This window comes from Amia ocellicauda, chromosome 4 (assembly GCF_036373705.1).
Source record: "Amia ocellicauda isolate fAmiCal2 chromosome 4, fAmiCal2.hap1, whole genome shotgun sequence".
In the NCBI taxonomy this organism is placed as follows: domain Eukaryota; kingdom Metazoa; phylum Chordata; class Actinopteri; order Amiiformes; family Amiidae; genus Amia; species Amia ocellicauda.
In genome coordinates this window covers 2,961,692-2,985,000 of record NC_089853.1, presented here as the reverse complement: position 1 = coordinate 2,985,000, position 23,309 = coordinate 2,961,692, and the positions used below count along the sequence as shown (strand labels likewise).

At 37.8% G+C, this 23,309-nt stretch overlaps 1 protein-coding gene across 1 annotated transcript in view; it reads right to left on the bottom strand.

The window, feature by feature from the left end:
• Positions 1-23,309, bottom strand: part of LOC136747579 (doublecortin domain-containing protein 1) — a 91,820-nt gene that overhangs the window by 62,284 nt on the left and 6,227 nt on the right. The window contains exons 4-5 of the mRNA XM_066700517.1: positions 19,659-19,752; positions 15,349-15,515 (exon numbers count right to left, since the gene is read on the bottom strand). Of these exons, the coding sequence (XP_066556614.1) occupies positions 15,349-15,515; positions 19,659-19,752 (261 nt within the window). The remainder of the gene's footprint in view (positions 1-15,348; positions 15,516-19,658; positions 19,753-23,309) is intronic.

Here is a 23,309-nt window from a genome sequence, read left to right as displayed (position 1 = left end):
TTCCATAATACGCTATTTTTTTCATAAAAACTTATGAATGGAAAAAGAAAAGGATTTTTAGCAAGTATGGTCCGACAGTCCCCAGAGAGAATATATCACAGTATAGAGTTTAAAATAAATGTGTAACCCTATAACCCCTACATAATAAGTTACTCAAAAGTATATCCACATGTTAAAATGCATTCAGTCTTTTAAGAATGGAGTACTCTGCATTATACTACTATGTCGTTGATCATGGCTGACAGACTGATGGAAACAGAAGCTGATTCACATTATTTCATACTCATGGCAAAATCACAGACAGAAATAAGATGGACTTACTGTACAAAAATAGCATTTATTTTCTGCTATTCAATCCATTCCGTGCTTCTGGAATAAAATGCCATTTCTGGAGTATAGACTACACATTTTCATTTTGTCCTCATGAGGTACCATAAGCAAGTTATCTGTTGCAGAGTGGTTCAGTTTCTAAAACTGAAACAGTCAGGGTTTTATTTTATACACCGCAGAACCTCCATATACACTCACCTAAAGGATTATTAGGAACACCTGTTCAATTTCTCATTAATGCAATTATCTAACCAACCAATCACATGGCAGTTGCTTCAATGCATTTAGGGGTGTGGTCCTGGTCAAGACAATCTCCTGAACTCCAAACTGAATGTCTGAATGGGAAAGAAAGGTGATTTAAGCAATTTTGAGCGTGGCATGGTTGTTGGTGCCAGACGGGCCGGTCTGAGTATTTCACAATCTGCTCAGTTACTGGGATTTTCACGCACAACCATTTCTAGGGTTTACAAAGAATGGTGTGAAAAGGGAAAAACATCCAGTATGCGGCAGTCCTGTGGGTGAAAATGCCTTGTTGATGCTAGAGGTCAGAGGAGAATGGGCCGACTGATTCAAGCTGATAGAAGAGCAACTTTGACTGAAATAACCACTCGTTACAACCGAGGTATGCAGCAAAGCATTTGTGAAGCCACAACACGTACAACCTTGAGGCGGATGGGCTACAACAGCAGAAGACCCCACCGGGTACCACTCATCTCCACTACAAATAGGAAAAAGAGGCTACAATTTGCACAAGCTCACCAAAATTGGACAGTTGAAGACTGGAAAAATGTTGCCTGGTCTGATGAGTCTCGATTTCTGTTGAGACATTCAGATGGTAGAGTCAGAATTTGGCGTAAACAGAATGAGAACATGGATCCATCATGCCTTGTTACCACTGTGCAGGCTGGTGGTGGTGGTGTAATGGTGTGGGGGATGTTTTCTTGGCACACTTTAGGCCCCTTAGTGCCAATTGGGCATCGTTTAAATGCCACGGCCTACCTGAGCATTGTTTCTGACCATGTCCATCCCTTTATGACCACCATGTACCCATCCTCTGATGGCTACTTCCAGCAGGATAATGCACCATGTCACAAAGGTCAAATCATTTCAAATTGGTTTCTTGAACATGACAATGAGTTCACTGTACTAAACTGGCCCCCGCAGTCACCAGATCTCAACCCAATAGAGCATCTTTGGGATGTGGTGGAACGGGAGCTTCGTGCCCTGGATGTGCACCCCACAAATCTCCATCAACTGCAAGATGCTATCCTATCAATATGGGCCAACATTTCTAAAGAATGCTTACAGCACCTTGTTGAATCAATGCCACGTAGAATTAAGGCAGTTCTGAAGGCGAAAGGGGGTCAAACACAGTATTAGTATGGTGTTCCTAATAATCCTTTAGGTGAGTGTATAATTTTGTACCTTCTCAATTCAAATAAGGCAGTCTACAGGGTAGGTAGGTATTTTGTGAGAAATTGATCTGGGAGCCGACAAATAATTTGACATAACAAAAGCTAAATTTGTTTTATTATTAGCATTTGAAGTTTGACTTTGGCTGATTCATCAAGGAAAGGATACAAAAAAATAAAGTTACACTGTTCCAAGGTAACATATCACAGAACTATCGTATCCATGAATAGCAAGCAAGGAGAACGTAGAATTAAACAAAGGCACGCGAACAGGGCCTTGTTCCTGTGTTCATACAGAGTGCAGGTCTCAGGTAAACGGCACCTAATCATGTAACTCAAGCTTTCTCATTATACGTCATTATACAAAAATAAAGAAATGGAATGAAATGCAAATATAAAATGACAGAGATAATGAATGTCACCCTAATTTGCCCCCCATGCTGGGAAATATGAATGTTTCTGTTTCACACTTCATGGGCTTTCGGTGTATACACAGAGAGCCACCCTCATCTGAAGACGGAGCAGGTTAAGCGTAAAAGTGTAAGGTTAGTAAACCTTCTGCTTTAGGAGAACCTCACACTTTCTTTTCATATTATTACCGTGTCTTCACCTACTCCCTAAATAAACAAAGGCCGAGCTGTGTTTATTGGTCCCTGTGGTTTGTCACCTTTGGCTTTTCCAGGTAATTTAACCAGTGATGAATATCACTTTTGTCTACAAATAATTATAGGCCTAATATCTGTTTTTTAAAGTAACAAAACCACATCGCTTAAAGATTTTAGAAAATACAAGACTGTTCAAATATAGCTGGGAAACACTTTTAAATTAAACCAACTGACTAAATCACAGTACCTGGGAAACGCTGAAAAAAGGGTGAATTGTCTATAGAATATAAATGTATTGTTATCATCAATTTGATCAAAATATTTTATAAAACATATAGATTTGATAAACTAAATTGTTTTGTAGTTATTTAAAATAAAATAACTGTAGATGGAAATGCCAATGTTCCTCCATCAATTTTCAAAACATTGAAGTTTCAAACCCATTCTTATTTCAGAGAGCTCAAGTAATAACACCACTGGAAACCTTAAGTAGCCGTAGATCTTGATGCAGTGTAGCTAAGCATTGATTTAGCAAGAAAAAATAGTTATACAGTTAGCATTTTTCATTTAATCAGAGCTTAAGGTGTTGATTGCTTTGAGCTGCTGTTGCAGGGTGTGGTTTCACAGGATGAGTTAGACTACTTCTCCAGCGAGTCTGTGAAACCAGCCTTTATCATAACTTTGGTTAGTTAACTGGAGCGGCTAAGGGGCACCTGTAGTAAAATAACTGAATTGCAACTGAAGATGTGAAAAATGTACTCATATATATATATATATATATATATATATATATATATATGTAAAATAAAATACAATAAAATAATGCTGATATTAAAAACTCATAATGAATTGACATATTAAAAAACAAATAGCTAAAGGCCTAGCTAAAATATAGAATTACGTATTAAATTAAGACAGTTAAACAAGTTGTAGCTTCTGATGTTGATGGTAGATGTGGATCAGCAGATAAACCACCATTCTTTCTCATGACATTAAATTGGAGATGTCTGAAGGAATTGTTGGTGGCTTCACCGTTACTCACCTATTTCTATGCTTATGCATGTCTGTACTGCCCCATAGAGAAGACTAAAAAGCAGTTTGAGAGCTATCTGTATTTCCGGACTGGCAAGGGGTCTATAGAGCTAATCTAATTCACCTTTCTATTGGACTGAATAAGTCATGGCAGGCACAGAATTCAGTACAGAAATAACATCCCGAGTCCAGAATAACTCTATAATGCTTCAATAACTCTTGATCAATACTGCCACAACATAGAGTCTTGGAACCATGTGCAGATTTATTGATGTACTTATTTATGTTTGTGTCTGTATGCATGAACAGTATATAATAAATATATATATATATATATATATATATATATATATATATATATATATATATATATATATATATAAAGCTGAATTATGGAGATTAACTTAGCTAATACATATTTTGCAGTGATGCCCCAGTTGGTTGACTGCCAGTTTTCACTGGCCCACAGGCAAAACCACCCATCTGGTCAAATATATTTAAATAAATGTTGCAGGAAATTTGTTTTCATGAAGGATGGCAGTATTTTGTATTTTGATCACCTCTGGTGTATGGACAAAATTAGCCTTCCATTTGGCTCATGTAGTAAAGTTTAAGTTATTGTGTGTGTGTTTAGGGGGGTTGACAAGTTTAGATTTCACATTATATAAAATATGTGAGACAGGTGTACAGTTCAAACAGCAAGAGCGTGCAGTCAAGAGAAGGCAGAGATGGTTCTGCAGCGGTTAATTTTTTCCAGCATAAAGTAACCAGCATAGCCATTTAGGGATTGGAGTTTCCACAACAGACCACGGTAAATACAATTATTTGGATTAAAGTTTAATTAAATAAGGTTACTGCTTTCCAGGCTGTTTGAACCAATACTGAAGGGACCAATACTTTTTCTACAGTTTCTCAAAATCTCCAATCAAAAAATGTACCCAGGATGATTAAGAAAGAAAATTGCAGTGCTACAATCCCCTTGTTTTTAAAATTGCTTTCCAGTTCAAATTCAAATGTTCTCCTTTTCTAGCAAGATTGAAACTTTAAGGAAGTATGGACAGGGTATAGGGAATGTCACATGGCAGATACTAATTGTTACGTTTCAGGTCTAGCAAGCATGCCTCCCCGCTGTTCAGAGAATGTCTCTGACTTTTGATCCTGACATCTGTGTCTTACAGGAATTTCACTCTGCTCTGACATCCTTCTGATGTTGATCCAGGAATTAATGGATTGTAAAAAAGCTGGCAGGATATCATTTAAAAAATAGAATTTGTACTGTACAAGTGTTGAAAAGGTAGCGAAATCTGCACAGTTTTCCTCATGTTGCCCCCAAATTTCAGAGCTCTAATATAATGATGGCAAGTACTTAGATAAAGTCAAAGAAAAAACATCAAACCTGTGCAGTTTTTAACATGCCCCTTTTTATCTTCAGCTTGTATTCCTGTACTTAATATTTCACATGGTGTATCCCAAACAAAACAACAAATCGACAGCACCAAAAAAGGGAAAAATCTTATTACAGGAAAACTGTTACTGATAACTATTCGAGCATGAAGTTGGCATCACTTAATCCTATAAATCCCAGACTGTATATTGAATCTCTGTAAACATCTCTCTATACGAGCATTTACAGTCCTGTTTATAATGATCTATTTTGACTTAAAGAAAGCGCTTACACACTGGGAATTGAAGGTATTTAGACCCTTCTTGACTTGTTTGAACTATATTCAAAGGAGTTATTTGTGAGAAAACAAAGCAAGAACATATTACGCAAGTATATATAAGCTTAAAATAAATATACTTGGCTTTGTGTTGAGAACAGATGGTTCAAAATCAAAATGTAATGTACTGGTGCATTTGGGGTCAGAAAGCAATAATGTATCACAGATTTAAAATTAAAAAATACAACCATGATAGTACACAATTTTGTACTTTATCACAACTTTAAAGAACTGACATTGCTCCAGTAAACTGTATGTATTCAAACACTGGTAGGGTATAAAGCTCCAATATACAACATCTAAATTAATACATTTTTTTTGTTTTCATAAATAATCCACAAAAAAATAAATAGGACAAATAAGACGCCTGAGATTTTGCTTTATATTTTAAGTACATCATTAAAATTCAAAAGAGAAGCCCTTTTTATTGGTAGATGAGATATAATGCTTACATGAATCCCATGATTAAACACTACAATAGCAAACCATTTTTAGATACCTTTATTCATTAACAATAACAATCTGTCAGTTTTGTTTTTGACAAACCGACTACTCTGACGTAACGCTTTAATTTGAAAAGAAACTATAGCAATGTTTTAATAGAAAATAAAATAAGGGGATGAAATTATCCAGCTATAACAAACAATATAGGATTAAGTCTGTAATTAATTGTCTCACAAAGATTATGGTTCATTAAATAACTATTAGAAACTAACAATATACATCATTACTCATTATATTCATTTAAATGTTTGTCTTACACAATTTAAACACAGGGATAATTTCTGAAGTGTGTCTGTATATATATTCACTATATATACAGTATATATATATATATATATATATATATATATATATATATATACACACACACACATATGTACAAATAAGTAGGTAGACAGATAGATAGATAACTCATTGTCATAACAAAAGATCAGCCTGTACACAATGTTACAGTTAGAAATAAGCAAAGGAGCTGCAAACTGCTTCTGTTCTTTTACCTCCAAAATATGAAATATATGAAGAAATATTCTCGCTCAGTGTGCGCTACATCTTTGGTGGTTAATGAGGACAGATATGAGGATAGCCTGCAGCAAACATCTGCTAGTGGCTACTACACACTAAATCCCAACTGTAATTCTCAAATTAATTGTCTTTCACCTTAGTGCTCTTTACATTTATATATCACCACTGATTTGACATCAAAGAAAGATACTATCCTTTTTTTGTTTTTCAATTTAAATGTCTAGTAGCTTTTAACTTGCTGATCAAATCTGTGTAGTATTCCTTACAAATGCCTTACAGTGTTACTTTCTCTGACATCTTCTCCAAACATCACTAAGCCTTTACTACAATCCACAGTGCTGTGTGGAACTCTGACCTACATAATACATACAGCACAAGATGCTACACAAAGGCAACTGCCTGACTTGTAAGACCTGATTCTCACTCTTCTTTTAATAAATATTAATATCCTGTACTACGCATTAGAAGCCTCACATATTTAAAGAAAGACAGAAAACATTCTGAAGGTATGACAAGGGGATGCTTAGGTGTCTCGATCACACAAAGGACACAATCTACAAGGAACATTCGTTTTGTTAGATTTCTATTGGGATAATATGCCCCAGTCAGAAAACAAAAAGATTTCAGCGCTCAACGCAGCAGCCTCTTGACCGAGCCATCACTGAGTATTATGCAAATGCTGATGGGAGTCGTGCAGACTTTGATTCCCTCAGGTACTGTGGTACAGGTTTGTAATAATGGGAAGTGACAGAAAGCAGAAGGCCGAGATCTAATTTCATGTCATTTTTCAAGACAATAGGACTTTAACTGGTGTCTGTTAAAGTGAATGTCAGAGAAAGGATAGCTGCTTTCCGCATAATGACAATTATTAACATAGTGGATATAAAATACAAATATACGTAGATCAGATGTATATAAACACAAAGGAAACAATTGTCCTTTGGCAGAAAGTGCACTAGTCCACATATGGAAAAAGCATTTAAAATGACAATCGGGAATCTGTAGCTTTAGTGTAAGAAAATTTTGAAAAATCATCATTGTATTAATAAATAGCTCAATCATATACAGTATTCAATCAAGAAAGGGGCTTTTGATACAAGAGCACAAATATTCACCAAACTGACATCTTATGGAAAAATAAATATCAGTCCAAGAATAACTGGAGTTCTGATATAATCAATGGTGCTAACATGTGTGAATGATGACAATATGGTCCAACTCGCATTCAAACTTGTTTTTAAATAGTGAATATGAGAAGTTAAGCGCCACATGTCCGTTTAATGATGCTGACAGGACAGTGTGTGTGTTTTAAGATGAATGAGACAGCAGTTTTGACACTCATTTTACATCCTGAAGACCGAGAACACGTCCCGTTTGATCTGCAAACAGTTGCTAAGGGGACTCAATCAGTTGGAAATATAGCCTCAACTGATCTGACATTAAAGCCCTCAGCCATAGAAATGTCCATCGCTGTAACATATCAGTCCTATAAGACATGCTCCTCTACACACTCTGTCTGCCTCTGAGACAGCTCTGCACAGTCTGACCAACAATTTGTAGTCAGAAAATCTTCCGCTCTGCACATTATTAATATTCATAGTCATAAACATCAGTGGCCTTTCAGCTCTTTTTAATGTATTGATTGTTATTTGATCACTAGTTTACTACCAAGAATCCAGATTTTTTGATTGCTTTTTTCTTTCATATATTTACCACAGAATCAAAACAGCATACATTTGCATAAGCTGCATTGTTTTTGGAGCACAGTGATTAATTGGATAGCTATAATTTGAAGCAGTATCATTATGCACTACACCCAGTCACCATCTAAAAATAATAATGAAAACAAAAACATATTGTTCTGTTTGAATGTAACACCCACACCGTGTTAAGAACACACAACAGCAACTCTGCAGCAAACACCTAATACAAAGCACTTTATATAAAGCAATGCATGTTATTTATAACCATCCCAGAGAATGGTAACAACAACAACAACAATAATAATAATTTCATTATGATAATCTGGTAGGGATAATAGATCGCTATAAGAAACAATATGTTAAGTGGACAATTTCTCTAGATCTGACGAAGATTAAGACAACATTTTTTTCATAATCCCTGAAATCTTAAACTGTATAAACTACATAGAAACCATACAAAAAAAGGTTCCCACTCGAAGCACAATGCCTGCTTGTCCTGTCATTCAAAACAATATAATTTTGTTTTCGGCCTGCAGCTGGGGATGAAATGGCCAGTAAAATTCAAGGGCTAGCCTGTTATTTCTCACCCTAGGATACTACTGTATGTATTTATTTCACACAATAGAGAAGACGTGGGGATTTGAGCTGTTTTTCTTTTCTTCCATGTGTGTTAAATCTGAGCAGCATTCAATTAAATGAGATCACTTTGCATCTCATATTAGAGGCAATTTGAAAAATCACAATAATACAGTACGGCACAATGTCAAAACGGCAGTGGCTGGGATTAAAAACAACACAAATCATGCTTGCCAGATATTTAATTTAAGTATAAGACAGAGACTGCATGTGTATATCTTTATTAAAGTACCTAAATGAGGCCACTGCCTCCAACATACATTAGGGCTGCTATCTGAGAAATGATTTTGATATGTATGACTGTGCTATATATATTATATAATTATGTTATATAATTACGTTTTTTCTAAGCTGGATCAGTGTTCAATAAACTCTACAAATAAATAACCAATCAATACATATATCTTAATGAACAATTTTTAATACACTAAATAAATCCCAGAACAACGTGGCTTTAAAGGACAGTTGTGAACCCTTTAAACTGCAACTGATTCCTTGTGCTTTTATGCTACTGCAACATTAACTGATGCAAGCGAGATTCAAGTCAGCAGGTATAAAAGATAAAGGAAACAGGTTACCTTCTCATGAATGCATACAGATTTACTTTGGACGCCTGGTAGTTTTCCTTAAGCAAATTGCATCATGCTCATTTTGAAATAGAAAACGTAAAATCTCACCATGTTTACTGACAAAGTGTGTAAATTTTACTCAAAATTCTCCTACCACGCCACTTACCAAGTACAGCTCATAGTTTGTGAGTAAAAGAAGCTGCACAGATCACATGTCTAGAGAACATTTGACATGTCTTACTGGGAAATACAAGGTGAAGATCATGTATATGTGATCTGACTAGGCTCTTTACAATCAAATTAGTGATTAAACGGCAGCATTCTTGCTCACCGCCATTGAACATTGGTCTATTAATGCAGCAGTTAAGTTGCCTGGTTGAAGAGTACATAACAACCTCAGTATCCCCTTGAGAAGTAACTACCATACAGTGACAGGTGCCAGTTGGAGCCATGAGATACATGTAATTGGCTGCAAATTATAGGTGGGGTTAGAGGACAGGCCTAAAATACGTATAACCGAGGACTCTATTAATTGCCTGGTGAAGAGAAGTGTTTCCGTACAGGCAGAGATTTGTCAGGTGGAAATTAATCAAGGCTCTGAACATTGCTCTTTAGGAGGCCAATCTAACCAACTTCTTGTAAGAAAGCCTGCTTAAGTGCCGCTTAGTAGGGCACCATGACAACTGGCACGTTCTCCATTCCTGGCGTTAGAAAAATTTCAACAGGGGAATAGACAGTACAATGTCCATTTAGGATGTCTGATTGGACCCTGGCTGTAAGGCTGGCACAAACACACATCACACAAAGGAATTATGACTAAAAGTGTTGATGGAAACTTTGAATGTAATTTCCAATCATCATTCACATCTGTTTACTGTTTAACAAGGTGCTAATAGACTGCTTATTAAACGTTAATGACTGGTCAATTATAACCATCCTAGGAGATAGGCGTGTGACTTCATGATAGATGGACATATTGACAGCGGACAGTTAAATAAATAGATGTATCTTAGCATACATTTTAAGAGCACAAGATGACAATACAGCATTTCCAGATTTGCATTGCCAATTACTAAAGGAGGGTGGGTATCTATCCACCGAACGGAACATAGATATGATTGAACATTTGTATATCCACCTTTCGCTGAGATCTGAAGGTTGTTTCTTATTAATTGACTGATATCTTCTGACATCAAGATGTTTAGCTACATATAATGCTCCTTGCTCAGTGACATTTAATGAAAGTCCTCCAGACATACCATAAACTCAGGTTTGCATGCTATCTCGGTGCAATACATGTAAGAGGAAAAAACAAGAATGACAGGGTAGAATAAGGCCAAGCAGAGGGCAAATGGTAGATGAAAAAACAATTCAGGGAGGGTTCATTTCCACACTATCATCGCAATGTGATAATACCTGTGAAAAAGGAAAAACAAAACAAAACAAAAAAGCATGCATATTCATTAATTTAATTGTGCTTTTGTAAGGTACAGTTTTCTCAACTCCAATCCTCAAGGGCCTCAAGGTGATTATCTCTTAACTGAACCATTTAAAATATTTCCCCAGGTTTAACAGTGCAGCAATCTTTTAAAAAAACTGACAAAACACTGCCAGATTGTGGCACTTGAGGACTGGAGTCAAGGAGCACTTCCACAAGAGTCCTCAAGCCTTCCCTGGACCAGCCCTACGCTTCTTTCATGGGCGTAGATCTGAATGGAGCCAAATTGAGACCATTAGTGAAGTGGGTACAAAGTTCAGGACCCTTGTTTCCACCTCTTGTGTTCACAGTGGAGCATCACAGGAGAAAAAACCCTGCTCAGATACCCACTAAGCAAAATAGCACAATCAATGTGATTCCCCTCCATCCATACCCAATGTATTCAGATAATAAAATAATATGCAGGCATATATCCATTCAGAAAAGGTTTAAATGATGCATTACATTATTCAGATTGCACCACACAATAATTATAATTGCATGTATATAAATACCAAATATTTCTGCCATAATTGTATCCCAGCCTCTGTTTTAGGGAACATTAATGCAGTTTTCAATGGCACCTCAGCATTGCAGCCTAGAGCGACAGCAGAGATTGTCAAATAACGAACGGTAGGTAATTGTTTCACCCAGCAAACGTACTAAGCAGATAGACAAGTTATTTATTATTGGATTAAACTAAAAACATTTTTACATTTAAAAACAAGTCTTACAAATATATATACCTCTGTTTGGCACTGCTCTGCCTACAGGTCCTTGCAATGGCCTCCTCACAGAAGATTAACTCACTTACTGAGGGCTGATAACCCAGTTAGATTTGCAACTGAGTGGCATTCGTGTCTCCAATCATTTTGGTTAGAAGTTTCATGTCTATGACCTGTTACCAACATAAGGTGCCTTTCTTTTTTGAGATCACCATTTGATCTGCACAGTGGTAGCCCCAATGCAGCTCTTCCTGTATCCCTGGGACAACTGAGCTTTGATGCTGAACCTGGACAACATGTTTGCCAAAGTCTTTCTCTCCCGAGTCTTTAAGAGTACCAGATGGGTTTAGTTATTTTTCTAGTGCTGCTGTTGCTGGATCACTGGGTTTACAATCCCGCATGCATTTGGTGTCAGTTCTCCTGTCAAAACAATCTTACTGCAAAACAATAAATAAATACAAAACACATGATCTCTTATCTGATTTAAAACACAATGATTGTTATTGTGTGTCTGTTTTACATGACTTGTCACTTCATAAAGACCACTTCTGTTTCCTGTGTGTAGTTTTTGAGAGACAACTGTCATTCACATTGTTTTTTAATACTTTGTGTATGTAATTGCTATTGAAGAGAAAATGTACAAAAGTTTTTTGTTTTTTTTTACTGAAGGTGTTCGCTTTTTAATATGTTATGGGTAAGCCCAGTTTTCTGTCTGAAAAGTCCAATTAAATTTAATAAAGTTAAAGCACATACATTTTTTTCTGGATCATCAGAATAATTAGGCCCTGTTAACATTTATAAGGTATGAAAAATAGGTCTGTTTATACTTACGCATATACATATATATATAAAAAACAGGATAAAGAATGTTTTTGTATTTATCCTTCCAAATTATGGGAATGCTATTATATTATAATAAAACAGGCACCTTTTGTTTTTTTAGCCGAAAAAGAAAGACAAAAGACTAATAATTCTCAAGTGTAGACAAGATAATATAATGCAGGAGATGACACTGCAGGAGATAAATGTTCAGCACACTTAAAAATCTGTCATGAAGACGCTCCGCCACAGTTCTCCGTTTACTGTAGATCATTTACAGGCAGAATAAAATGAGGACATCTTATAGTCATTTCTCACAGCCCAGCCAATGAGGTATTTATTGTTTCAATCAATTTATATATACATAAAGATTCTACAAGGCATTATTTTGTGGATATTTTGTGAATGATGGGGTTATTATTTATTTAACATTTAGGGTACAATTATAGGAAAATATTTTTGTCTTGTAGGATTAACTGTCTCGATGAAACAGTCATTAATCAGTGGCCAGAACCTTTGAGTATCTCCACCAATGACTGCTGTCAATGCAAAAAAAAAAATCAAATGCTTTAATAGTCATCATCCTTAAAAGCCATACATTATTATTAAGTGCCATAGGCGGCACACATCAAATGAAGGCCTTGATCCTCAAACATGATTCTGCTTTTTATGTATCAATCAGACAGGCACAAGTTCAAACTGCAATTTCTCTGCAACAGCAATATACTATAAATACACACACACACACACACACACACGTATATCATGGGGGTTTATTATCCATAACTCACCACATTGCCCAGACACCTTGGCGATTACCTTTTTAGACAGATTTGTTAATCAGATGTTTTACAACTCAAGATGTGTGTTCCTTTTCCTTTTGGAATATAGTTCAATTGCATATTATACTATCTAAAATAGGGTAATGTCATTTTTTGTGTGCAAAAACTGCTGTCCAGTAATGCAAACACTTTGTTTCCATAGTCTGCTTTTCCCAGTGAAACTCTAGGTGGCAGTGTTGCATTGTTGACAAAAGTAAAGCTAGCAAAGTCTTCCTTATCTTTTCATGTTGCACAGATCTATAGTCTCTTATTATAAGTGTAATGAAGCGCGAGTTATTGAAGTCTTTTATTGATTGCGCAGATCACAAGTTTTCTGTCATGGCAAATATTCACCTTACTGTCTGAAGCAAATTGCTGACACCTTTTTAAGAAGTGACAATTGTGTATATTTCATGACCAGAAATTCCATTTTCATATCTACCCAGACAAGAATGCAATTTTCACTTCATTTAACAGATGTTAGGCCTGCTCCAGGTATGATATTTTAAGCTGACAGATGTATAAGGTGTTTTAATATTGCCAATCTCTTTCATATATATATATATATATATATATATATATATATATAATAAATAGAGAGAGAGAGAGGGGGGGGGTACAGATATATATTCAAAATCAGTAAATAAATATCGACAATTACTATAGTTAATTATACAAATCTTTCCATCAGTGGTAACAGTAAATGCTTTATTCTTAAAACAAAGGCTGTACGAATAGCATCTATGATGTTTAATATCTACTATGTTCAATCTCTGAATATACAGAAAAATAAAAATAAAATCAAACAAAGCACACCCAAAGAACAGATCCACGTTATTATTTATTTATCATACCATATGTAAATGAGTAAATTATCACAACTTGTCCACCAATACTACTATGTATCAGAAAAGCTTCATATTTTAAATGAAAATAACGTTTCTTGCATATTTGTATAGTCACTTTCCACCACTATGGAAATTGGACACCACAATGTAAGAAACCATACATACTGAAAACAATTAAAATTAATAAGGGAGTTAGGAAGTTAGTAAGAATTAGTTAGATTAAAGTTCCTTGACCTGAGATCTTTAAAACCCCTTCCATTTCTGAGGCACACAAACACATGCACACATATCTCACTAAAAATCAGTACAGGCCCATTGTGAGCCACAACTCAACAGGAGAGCAGAATTTTCATTGTCGCCGTTATCACTATTGTAAAACGGCAGGAAATGTTTGTGCATCTATCATTAAAAAGATCCATCTTCTTCTCAGAGTATTTTTTCACTTAACATATGGCGTTGCAGACAGTGAAATAACTGGAATTGTGGGGGGAGAATAAAAAAGAAGAACGTCTTAGGAAGTGTTCAGAAAGATATACGTTTTACATTAAAAGGTAGTTGCGCCTGCCTCTTTCTGCAGTTCTATAGCTGTGCAGTGGCTGTGAATGACAGCTCCCCAGCTTGAAGCACACAGTAAACACAGCCTCCTTCATTCACTCACAGTGCTATGGCCTTTTCACACGTTCCCTCCACAGCAGTGTTTGTCCCCAAACAGTAAAACAGCTCACAATGGCATTCCGGCTTCAACAGCCCCACCAACACAACAACCGTGTAATGGGAATGCTAATGAGATGAGACAGTTCTGTCACCGAAAGTGTTAACTGCTTTTAACTCTGTACTAACACAAAACAAGATATTTTTCCCCTCTCCTGGCTGAATGAGAAAGCACTATCAGACTCAAGGAAGAAAAAAAAGCTAAAGATCCCTGTATGTCTCTCTCTCTCTGCTGGCTAGTGGGATCGTGTGAGGTCACATAAATATCACTCAAACAATCTTGCAGAAAAGTTTTCATACATTTTTCAACACCATTAAGTATTTTGCTACAGTTACAGGAGCTATTAACGAAATAATACTTCTACTACTATCAATACTAGTAAGATTAACAGCATAGTATAGGAAATGCAGGTAAAAACTGATTACAGACATTTAATTCTAAATCAATCAATCAGTAAACATATTTTATTGAATAACTACTGATATGTCAATCTATGATCATAAAATTCTTTAACAAAATACTAGCATTTAATTTCCCACACACACTTAGGACTTGCTTAGTTTCAATTGTTGACTGAAAAATGACACTATGAAGATTCTTAGTTATGTTGTTCTGGTTTCAAAGAAAAATGCGACCTCTGCGAAAATAACTGTGCATGTGAACTAGATCAGCAGAGCCCCCATCAGAAAAAAAAACAAGACACATGACATTGAATACTGAAAGACAGATACAATTAGCATCATTATTGTTGGCCCAGAGATCACAGAGGAACTGTTCTGGCTCCCACTGAGTACTGGAACCCAAGCAATACGTGTCACATTCACTTACTGACAGGATGCCAATCAATCTCCTTCAAATAAACGGCACAAGTTTCGCTCCCTCTTTCGTGATCCCCTCTTTTAAATCACTCACCTGTTTCATGTGGTGCTTAGCAGGCTTCAGCTTTTGGTGCAGGGCCCACAAGACTCCCTGGATGTAGAGTTTAGCTCCTGTCGGACTGAACCACTCTCCCTTAGAAACCCAGACAGGTCCTCGCAAAGGTGTGGGGGAATTCTGCAGACAGCTGTCAAGCAACGGCACTGCAGAAGGAGAGAAGAAGAAGAAAAAAAAATCCACGTTGACTTAAATTTCACTCAGAAATTAAACAGCTCTTGAACCAGCTTTGGGCCCATTTTCCAGGCATGTATTATTTATGTGTGACCTGTGGAAGCTCTAAGAGGAGCAAACTCCTAGATGACTAGTGGCCACCATCAGGGGTGTATATATAGTGAGCCCCCCCAACTGTAGGATTCATAAGCACACCTGAATAGTTTTGAAGTGTGCCTAACTAGCTGCACACAGTGTCATGGTGTGCACTGATTGCCTTATCTTCTCATTTATCACAGATGAATTGGAACCAGCCTTGCTGAAACCTCCTTTCATTGTTCTGATAAAACTGCGTGAAACATGTTGTTTCTATACAGGGGGTTCCTGCCAAGGAGGTTGGAAGAAGGAAGGGGAAAAAAAAGGGAAAAAAATCTAAGAATTATATTGGCTTCAAGGGCTATTGAGCAGCCCTGCAAAATGTACAACACTGAAGCTTCATGTTTATGATATTAATACAACCTGCTTCCGACCAATGATAGGACAGGACTGGTAATTTTTTCTTTTTTTACTTCAGAAGCCACACTCCCCCCTGACGAAACTCCAGGTTGCTGCACGTTTGTTACTAAAGATGAACTTGACCTGATCTAACCCCCACAATGAGGCAGTCTTATTGTTATTATCACTGACACATTTAACTGAAGATTCCTTGACAGCTAATAATTTATTTTTTTAAATACACAGACAATACAATTAATTCTATTTATTGCACCTACAACAACTTTAGCGTGTGTCAAGCAGCGTTGAATGCCTGCAGTGTTGTGTGTCTCTAACTGAAAACATTTGTTTCAATAAAATGTGATGCTAATATATATATAAAACAGAGACTTGACATACTAGGATCTGCCAAATGTGAAAACACAATCATATGACATTCTGAAATCAGAAAGCTGGTCTTGCATATAATGTTAATTCAACAGCTGATTTGTTTTTTAAATCTTTTGTTTACACGCTGGCCGTCAAATCATATTGTCCCCTAGGTGCTTATGAGGGGGACATTTTAGCAGTCATTTTCTTAAATATTGATGCCTCTCTGAATTTTGATTTTTTCACTGCTGAATGGAATGACAAGCACACGATTGCCGTACTTAAAGCAATCTTTCACAGCTGCTTTGCTTTTCACTGATCCCATTAAATTGACAGCATGTGCCTGCAGGGCCTACAACATTACAACACAGCAGAACAAGATGTTGATTTGCACAATGCAACCTAATGGAACAGAGCTTTATCTGGAGTAATAAATAATAATAATAATAATAATAATAATAATAATAATAATAATAATAATAATAATAATAATATAACCAGAGAAAAGAGTACTTTAGGTCATCTATTTGGACTTCAATAAAGAGACTCCAGAGTGTGTCTCTCGGTGACCTTTGGAGCACACCTGGGCAATTTTAATTGTGTATATGTGGGTGCGCTCTGGCACTAAATGGACAGTAGGCATGCAGTGGAGTAATTCTTCCCCTCACTCTAAAGAATGCAGCTTGAGTCATGCTTTCCTTAAATCGAGTGAAATAGTTATGCATTAAATATGCTGGCAGATCTTCTGCTCGAGCAAGTGCACTGAAATGGTGTGAATTGTTAATGCCTTACTGCCTCAGTTCACGCCTCGTGATTGATCATTTGTAACTATATCTACTCTTTGTTCCATGAAATCAAGTATAGAGTAATGGGTTCATCAGATTCCGGGTTAAATTGAGAGTGAAGAGGTTCTGTGTGTGGAAACAAGAGCTACCATGTTCAGGGCCTTCCTCGGAACAGCATGGGATCTAAAGGAGATATTCAAAACCACTCCACTCATCACACGCTTCCTGACTCTGAATGGGGCCCAGTCGCAAGGGAGGTTTGGTGCTTTTCCAATATAGTTTATATCTTTTACTACTTACAAGGCACTCGGTCGCCACACTGTTTGCATGGGGGGCTGGAGAATGGGGGTGGCTTTGTAAGGAAGCAACCTGAAGGAGTCCAGCCCACTTTGAAGCGCGAGGGACCGTCAAACGCGTCTTTGTGAGAGTTTGTTGCAACCATGTGGCATTTCGCTTTTACAGCCTGCATCCTCATGTTCAGTTATTATGTGACACTTTTTCAGATCTTGCCTCAAATGCTTGTCTTTAAATTGGCCTCTAAACTGCTCTCAACTTTGAGAGAGAGGGGACAACCTGCAGCAAAGGCTCTATTTAAACACTTAAGGGCAATATCACTAAAGATTTAAAAGCTGCATGTCAATGTAAAAAAGTAACACAACTATTAACCAATAACTAATTTACTAAGTATAAATAAAACTATGATCGATTTCAGCAGTACATAAAATTATTTTGTATTTTTATTAATTTCTCTCATTAATTTCCATTTTAGATTATTATAAAAGTGATTCGAGTCTTTATGTTGTTTTTCAGCTTACTGTAATGTGTCAGCTTGCAGGAGAACACTACTACTTTTTTTAAATGATTTTTAAAGCGCTTATTACAAAATACATTCTGAACCAACTTTTGTTTTTCTTATTCTTCCCCCCGAGCGGCCGCAGTCAATAACCACATTCACACTCGCCTCTGGATTTGTTCTCTGTCTTGATGTTGTGAGAGACAGTTGTCTCTGAATACATTCATGCTGCGGACAGTGAATGCTAGGGGGTTGTGCTGAAGTGTCACAGAAGAGAAAGACTCTGGCAAAGCGACTGGTCATGTTCAGTTCACCCCCCCGCCCCCCCCCCAATTCAGATAAAGCATGAAACAGACTTTTTCCAGACATTGATAGAATTCATTTTACAATGCGAGTGCATCTGAAGCATGGAGAATCCTGGTATGGCTCAACCGTTTTCTCCTCACTGGAATTTAATAAACATTCAACTAAATAAGAAACAGAAAAACAGGAACTATAATTTGTGTAGGAAACATTTTTTAAACTTTGAAACCAGTGCAATCACTTTTCAGATTGGAGCTTTCATGTATCCTCAAGGCATCTCTTGCAGAAACTACAGTCACAGCCGTGGCATAAGAGATTGGAGAAGAAGTGTCTCTAGCAGCTGTGAATGATGTCAGACAGTCTCGACCTCGAGGAGCCCCCACTTTTATGGATGCAAGCGGACATCGTTCCAAGTGACTGCATTGGAGTTACTATACATCTAAAAAATAATTGGGATTCAAAGAAAAATCGATGAGCGCGTTGCTTAAACAGTTGAAGCAACACGTGGTTGCCCCTTTTTCAGAACCTCGAAGTCAAATACGATTTAAAAATACAGATCGGGTTTCACATCCACCTCTATACTCCGATCTTCGAGGGCTGCCCCCGTCAACTGAAATTGGTCCAATCTATAACAGTCGATGGGATGAGAAGGTTGACGTGATGAATGAGCTCAGAAAACATCGCTGTTGATAAGGATGCATGACACCATAGTCAAGCAAAGCAGTCCTGTCTCATCTGCATGGACATTTTCATCACAGAACCAATTAATACTTCAGTAGTGATGGAACATTCACACAGCTCTGACCCCCCCCACAAAGATCAAATTGCTTTAATCCCTTGGTATTTTTCTGATAATATAAGCGAATGGCAGGATGCGGCACCACAACTTGTAATTTCTTCTGATACTTCAGAAGTTATGGAACAGGCCGTAACAATAGTCCAGCTATCAAGACTTATTACACCATGCCATGTCACATTATGCCTCTGTAAGTGGCTTAGTGACAGAGCTCTCCTTCCAGGGCCAAGCGTCATGCTCTGGTGGTGACTGGAAGGCACAAAGTGGGGCTGTTATCACCTCTTCTCCTGCTGACACTCACAGAGGAAGGGCCTGCAACAGCGGCCTACGCACGGAGCGGCGCTTCGAGGAGATTGCTGGACATGTGGAAACTGTCATCCACGGGTTTCTTCTGCATGTTGTCATGTCATTAGTGCATGTGGAGGTTTTCTTTTTCTTCTCAGATTGCTTGGTTGGATCAGCGTTTCAAAAATGTAAAGTTTGGCAGTGTTCACGCAGCTGTGGTTCTATATACTGGCCAGCGTTGCGTTTATAGTTTACACACCGCGGATGCAATGCCTAAAAAAAATGAAAACGATAGGAAAGAAAAGCATACCGTGGCTTAAGTCTTCGATCCGATTTCCCTCCCAGTCATAGACGCACTTGGCCGGTGAGGTGAGGTCGAGTCTCACGGTGCAAATGTCTAAAAACTTTGAAGGGAGGAAAAGCAAGAGTGGGTACAGGCAAACCAAACACAGCAGCTGCAAAGAGTTACGGTTACTGATCCATACTGAGACGCCAGTTGCCTAACTTCACATCTCACATATATCACACATACATCTGACACCTAAGCAATCAACTTGAAGAGGTACTGTACATTTATCAGGACTCACATCCCTAAAGACAGTTTGGAAGTGACAGACGGAGGTGGCAGTCAGCTAGTCTTAATCTGAAATAGTCAGACAGCAGATAAGCTTTGTGTTTTGATTAATCCAATTAAGAATTTAGGATTTAATAAGAATTTCTTCACATATGGCATGTCTTTGTCTCATTCATATATATATATATATATATATATACACTCACCTAAAGGATTATTAGGAACACCATACTAATACTGTGTTTGACCCCCTTTCGCCTTCAGAACTGCCTTAATTCTACGTGGCATTGATTCAACATGGTGCTGAAAGCATTCTTTAGAAATGTTGTCCCATATTGATAGGATAGTATCTTGCAGTTGATGGAGATTTGTGGGATGCACATCCAGGGCACGAAGCTCCCGTTCCACCACATCCCAAAGATGCTCTATTGGGTTGAGATCTGGTGACTGTGGGGGCCAGTTTAGTACAGTGAACTCATTGTCATGTTCAAGAAACCAATTTGAAATGATTCCACCTTTGTGACATGGTGCATTATCCTGCTGGAAGTAGCCATCAGAGGATGGGTACATGGTGGTCATAAAGGGATGGACATGGTCAGAAACAATGCTCAGGTAGGCCGTGGCATTTAAACGATGCCCAATTGGCACTAAGGGGCCTAAAGTGTGCCAAGAAAACATCCCCCACACCATCACACCACCACCACCAGCCTGCACAGTGGTAACAAGGCATGATGGATCCATGTTCTCATTCTGTTTACGCCAAATTCTGACTCTACCATCTGAATGTCTCAACAGAAATCGAGACTCATCAGACCAGGCAACATTTTTCCAGTCTTCAACTGTCCAATTTTGGTGAGCTTGTGCAAATTGTAGCCTCTTTTTCCTATTTGTAGTGGAGATGAGTGGTACCCAGTGGGGTCTTCTGCTGTTGTAGCCCATCCGCCTCAAGGTTGTACGTGTTGTGGCTTCACAAATGCTTTGCTGCATACCTCGGTTGTAACGAGTGGTTATTTCAGTCAAAGTTGCTCTTCTATCAGCTTGAATCAGTCGGCCCATTCTCCTCTGACCTCTAGCATCAACAAGGCATTTTCGCCCACAGGACTGCCGCATACTGGATGTTTTTTCCTTTTCACACCATTCTTTGTAAACCCTAGAAATGGTTGTGCGTGAAAATCCCAGTAACTGAGCAGATTGTGAAATACTCAGACCGGCCCGTCTGGCACCAACAACCATGCCACGCTCAAAATTGCTTAAATCACCTTTCTTTCCCATTCAGACATTCAGTTTGGAGTTCAGGAGATTGTCTTGACCAGGACCACACCCCTAAATGCATTGAAGCAACTGCTATGTGATTGGTTGGTTAGATAATTGCATTAATGAGAAATTGAACAGGTGTTCCTAATAATCCTTTAGGTGAGTGTATATAAAGTGGTATGCAGGCATGCGAAAAGCAAAAATATTTGGGTGAAAATATACACATACAATTAGGAACATTTGAGGAGAAAGTACTCATGTTAAGGAACTATGGGATAGAATTCACTCTTAAAAACTGTTTCTTTCTTAATCAGACTGTTAAGCACAGAAAGTATTTTAGCACAATTAATATATGACTGCATTACCCTCACTCACTCACTCTATATTATCTCTACACTTGGAGCCCTTTGTGAATAAGATTAACAAAGTTTTAGCAATCCCTCAAAGGACCTGCGTAGTAGTGCATCTGAAAATTGATTGAGAAAGGTTGCGAAAGTGGTGCGAAATGTCACATACTGAGTTCTCCAAAGCCTTCCACTTCTTTCCAGACAAAGTTCCTTTCATTTTTTCATTTAATTATTTTACTCTTTCCTTGTAAGATCAAATTTTTTCACCACGGGTTTTAAGGGCTATTGACATTTTACACGATGCACCATACGTGCTTATGCTATTATAGAGCAGCCTAGTACACCAAACCTGGACATGTCACACCTTTATATGTGCATTGGTATTATTATTATTATTATTATTATTATTATTATTTTACAGATGTACAGTAATCCAGTGGATCAGCCAAACAAAACCATCTTAGATGGTACACTGACAGTGTGAGATTGCATATAATTGGTCTGTGAGTGATTATTAAATCTAAACAAGTACTTCTCATTATAAAAGGACACAGGAGAAACTCCTAAGTAAGCAGGCTCTTTAAAATATATTTTCTTTATGATATTCCTGACCAGATGCAAAAATCACACTACAGAGATCATTGTCCAAAACAGAAGACTCTTTCTACTGTACATAACCTCCACTGAATGAAGGCTAAAAGCCCACGATGTATGTAGGAACGCAATAAGTTAAGCTAATTTTCCTTGCAGTATATGTTGCGTTGCTCAGATAATTCAATTAGAAATCAGGCAAGCATGAGAAAAGGGTGTGGATGCTTGTTTCTGATTAATCAATTAACTAATATATATATACACCGATCAGACATTATGACCACCTGCCTAATATTGTGTTGGTCCCCCTTTTGGCACCAAAACAGCCCTGACCCGTCGAGGCATGGACTCCACTAGACCTCTGAAGGTGTGCTGTGGTATCTGTCACCAAGACGTTAGCTGTGCCCATTGTAGGCGCTTTCGGCAGTGGACAGGGGTCAGCATGGGCACCCTGACTGGTCTGCGGCTATGCAGCCCCATACGCAACAAACTGCGATGCACTGTGTGTTCTGACACCTTTCGATCAGAACCAGCATTCACTTTTTCAGCAATTTGAGCTACAGTAGCTCGTCTGTTGGATCGGACCACACGGTCCAGCCTTCGCTCCTCACGTGCATCAATGAGCCTTGGCCTTCCATGACCCTGTCGACGGTTCACCGCTTTTCCTTCCTTGGACCACTTTTGATAGGTACTGACCACTGCAGACCGGGAACACCCCACAAGAGCTGCAGTTTTGGAGATGCTCTGACCCAGTCATCTAGCCATCACAATTTGGCCCTTGTCAAAGTCACTCAGATCCTTACGCTTGCCCATTTTTCCTGCTTCTAACACATCAACTTTGAGGACAAAATGTTCACTTGCTGCCTAATATATCCCACCCACTGACAGGTGCCATGATAACGAGATTATCAGTGTTATTCACTTCACCTGCCAGTGGTCATAATGTTATGGCTGATTGGTGTATATAGCTGTAATTAATTGCAATGTATTCTGCATTACGGGAAGAATAGCTTTTCCTCACACCTGCGGAACGTGCCGCCCTTGTAATCAGGGTTCTGTATCAGAAATAAAAGCCAGGGGGTAAAATAGATTAGTGTAGGTAATATATTAAATTATTGAAATTGAATCAATGGAGGTTCAAAGCATATGAAGCTCTTGAAATATGATTAATTTGACACACAAGACTGAAATGCAA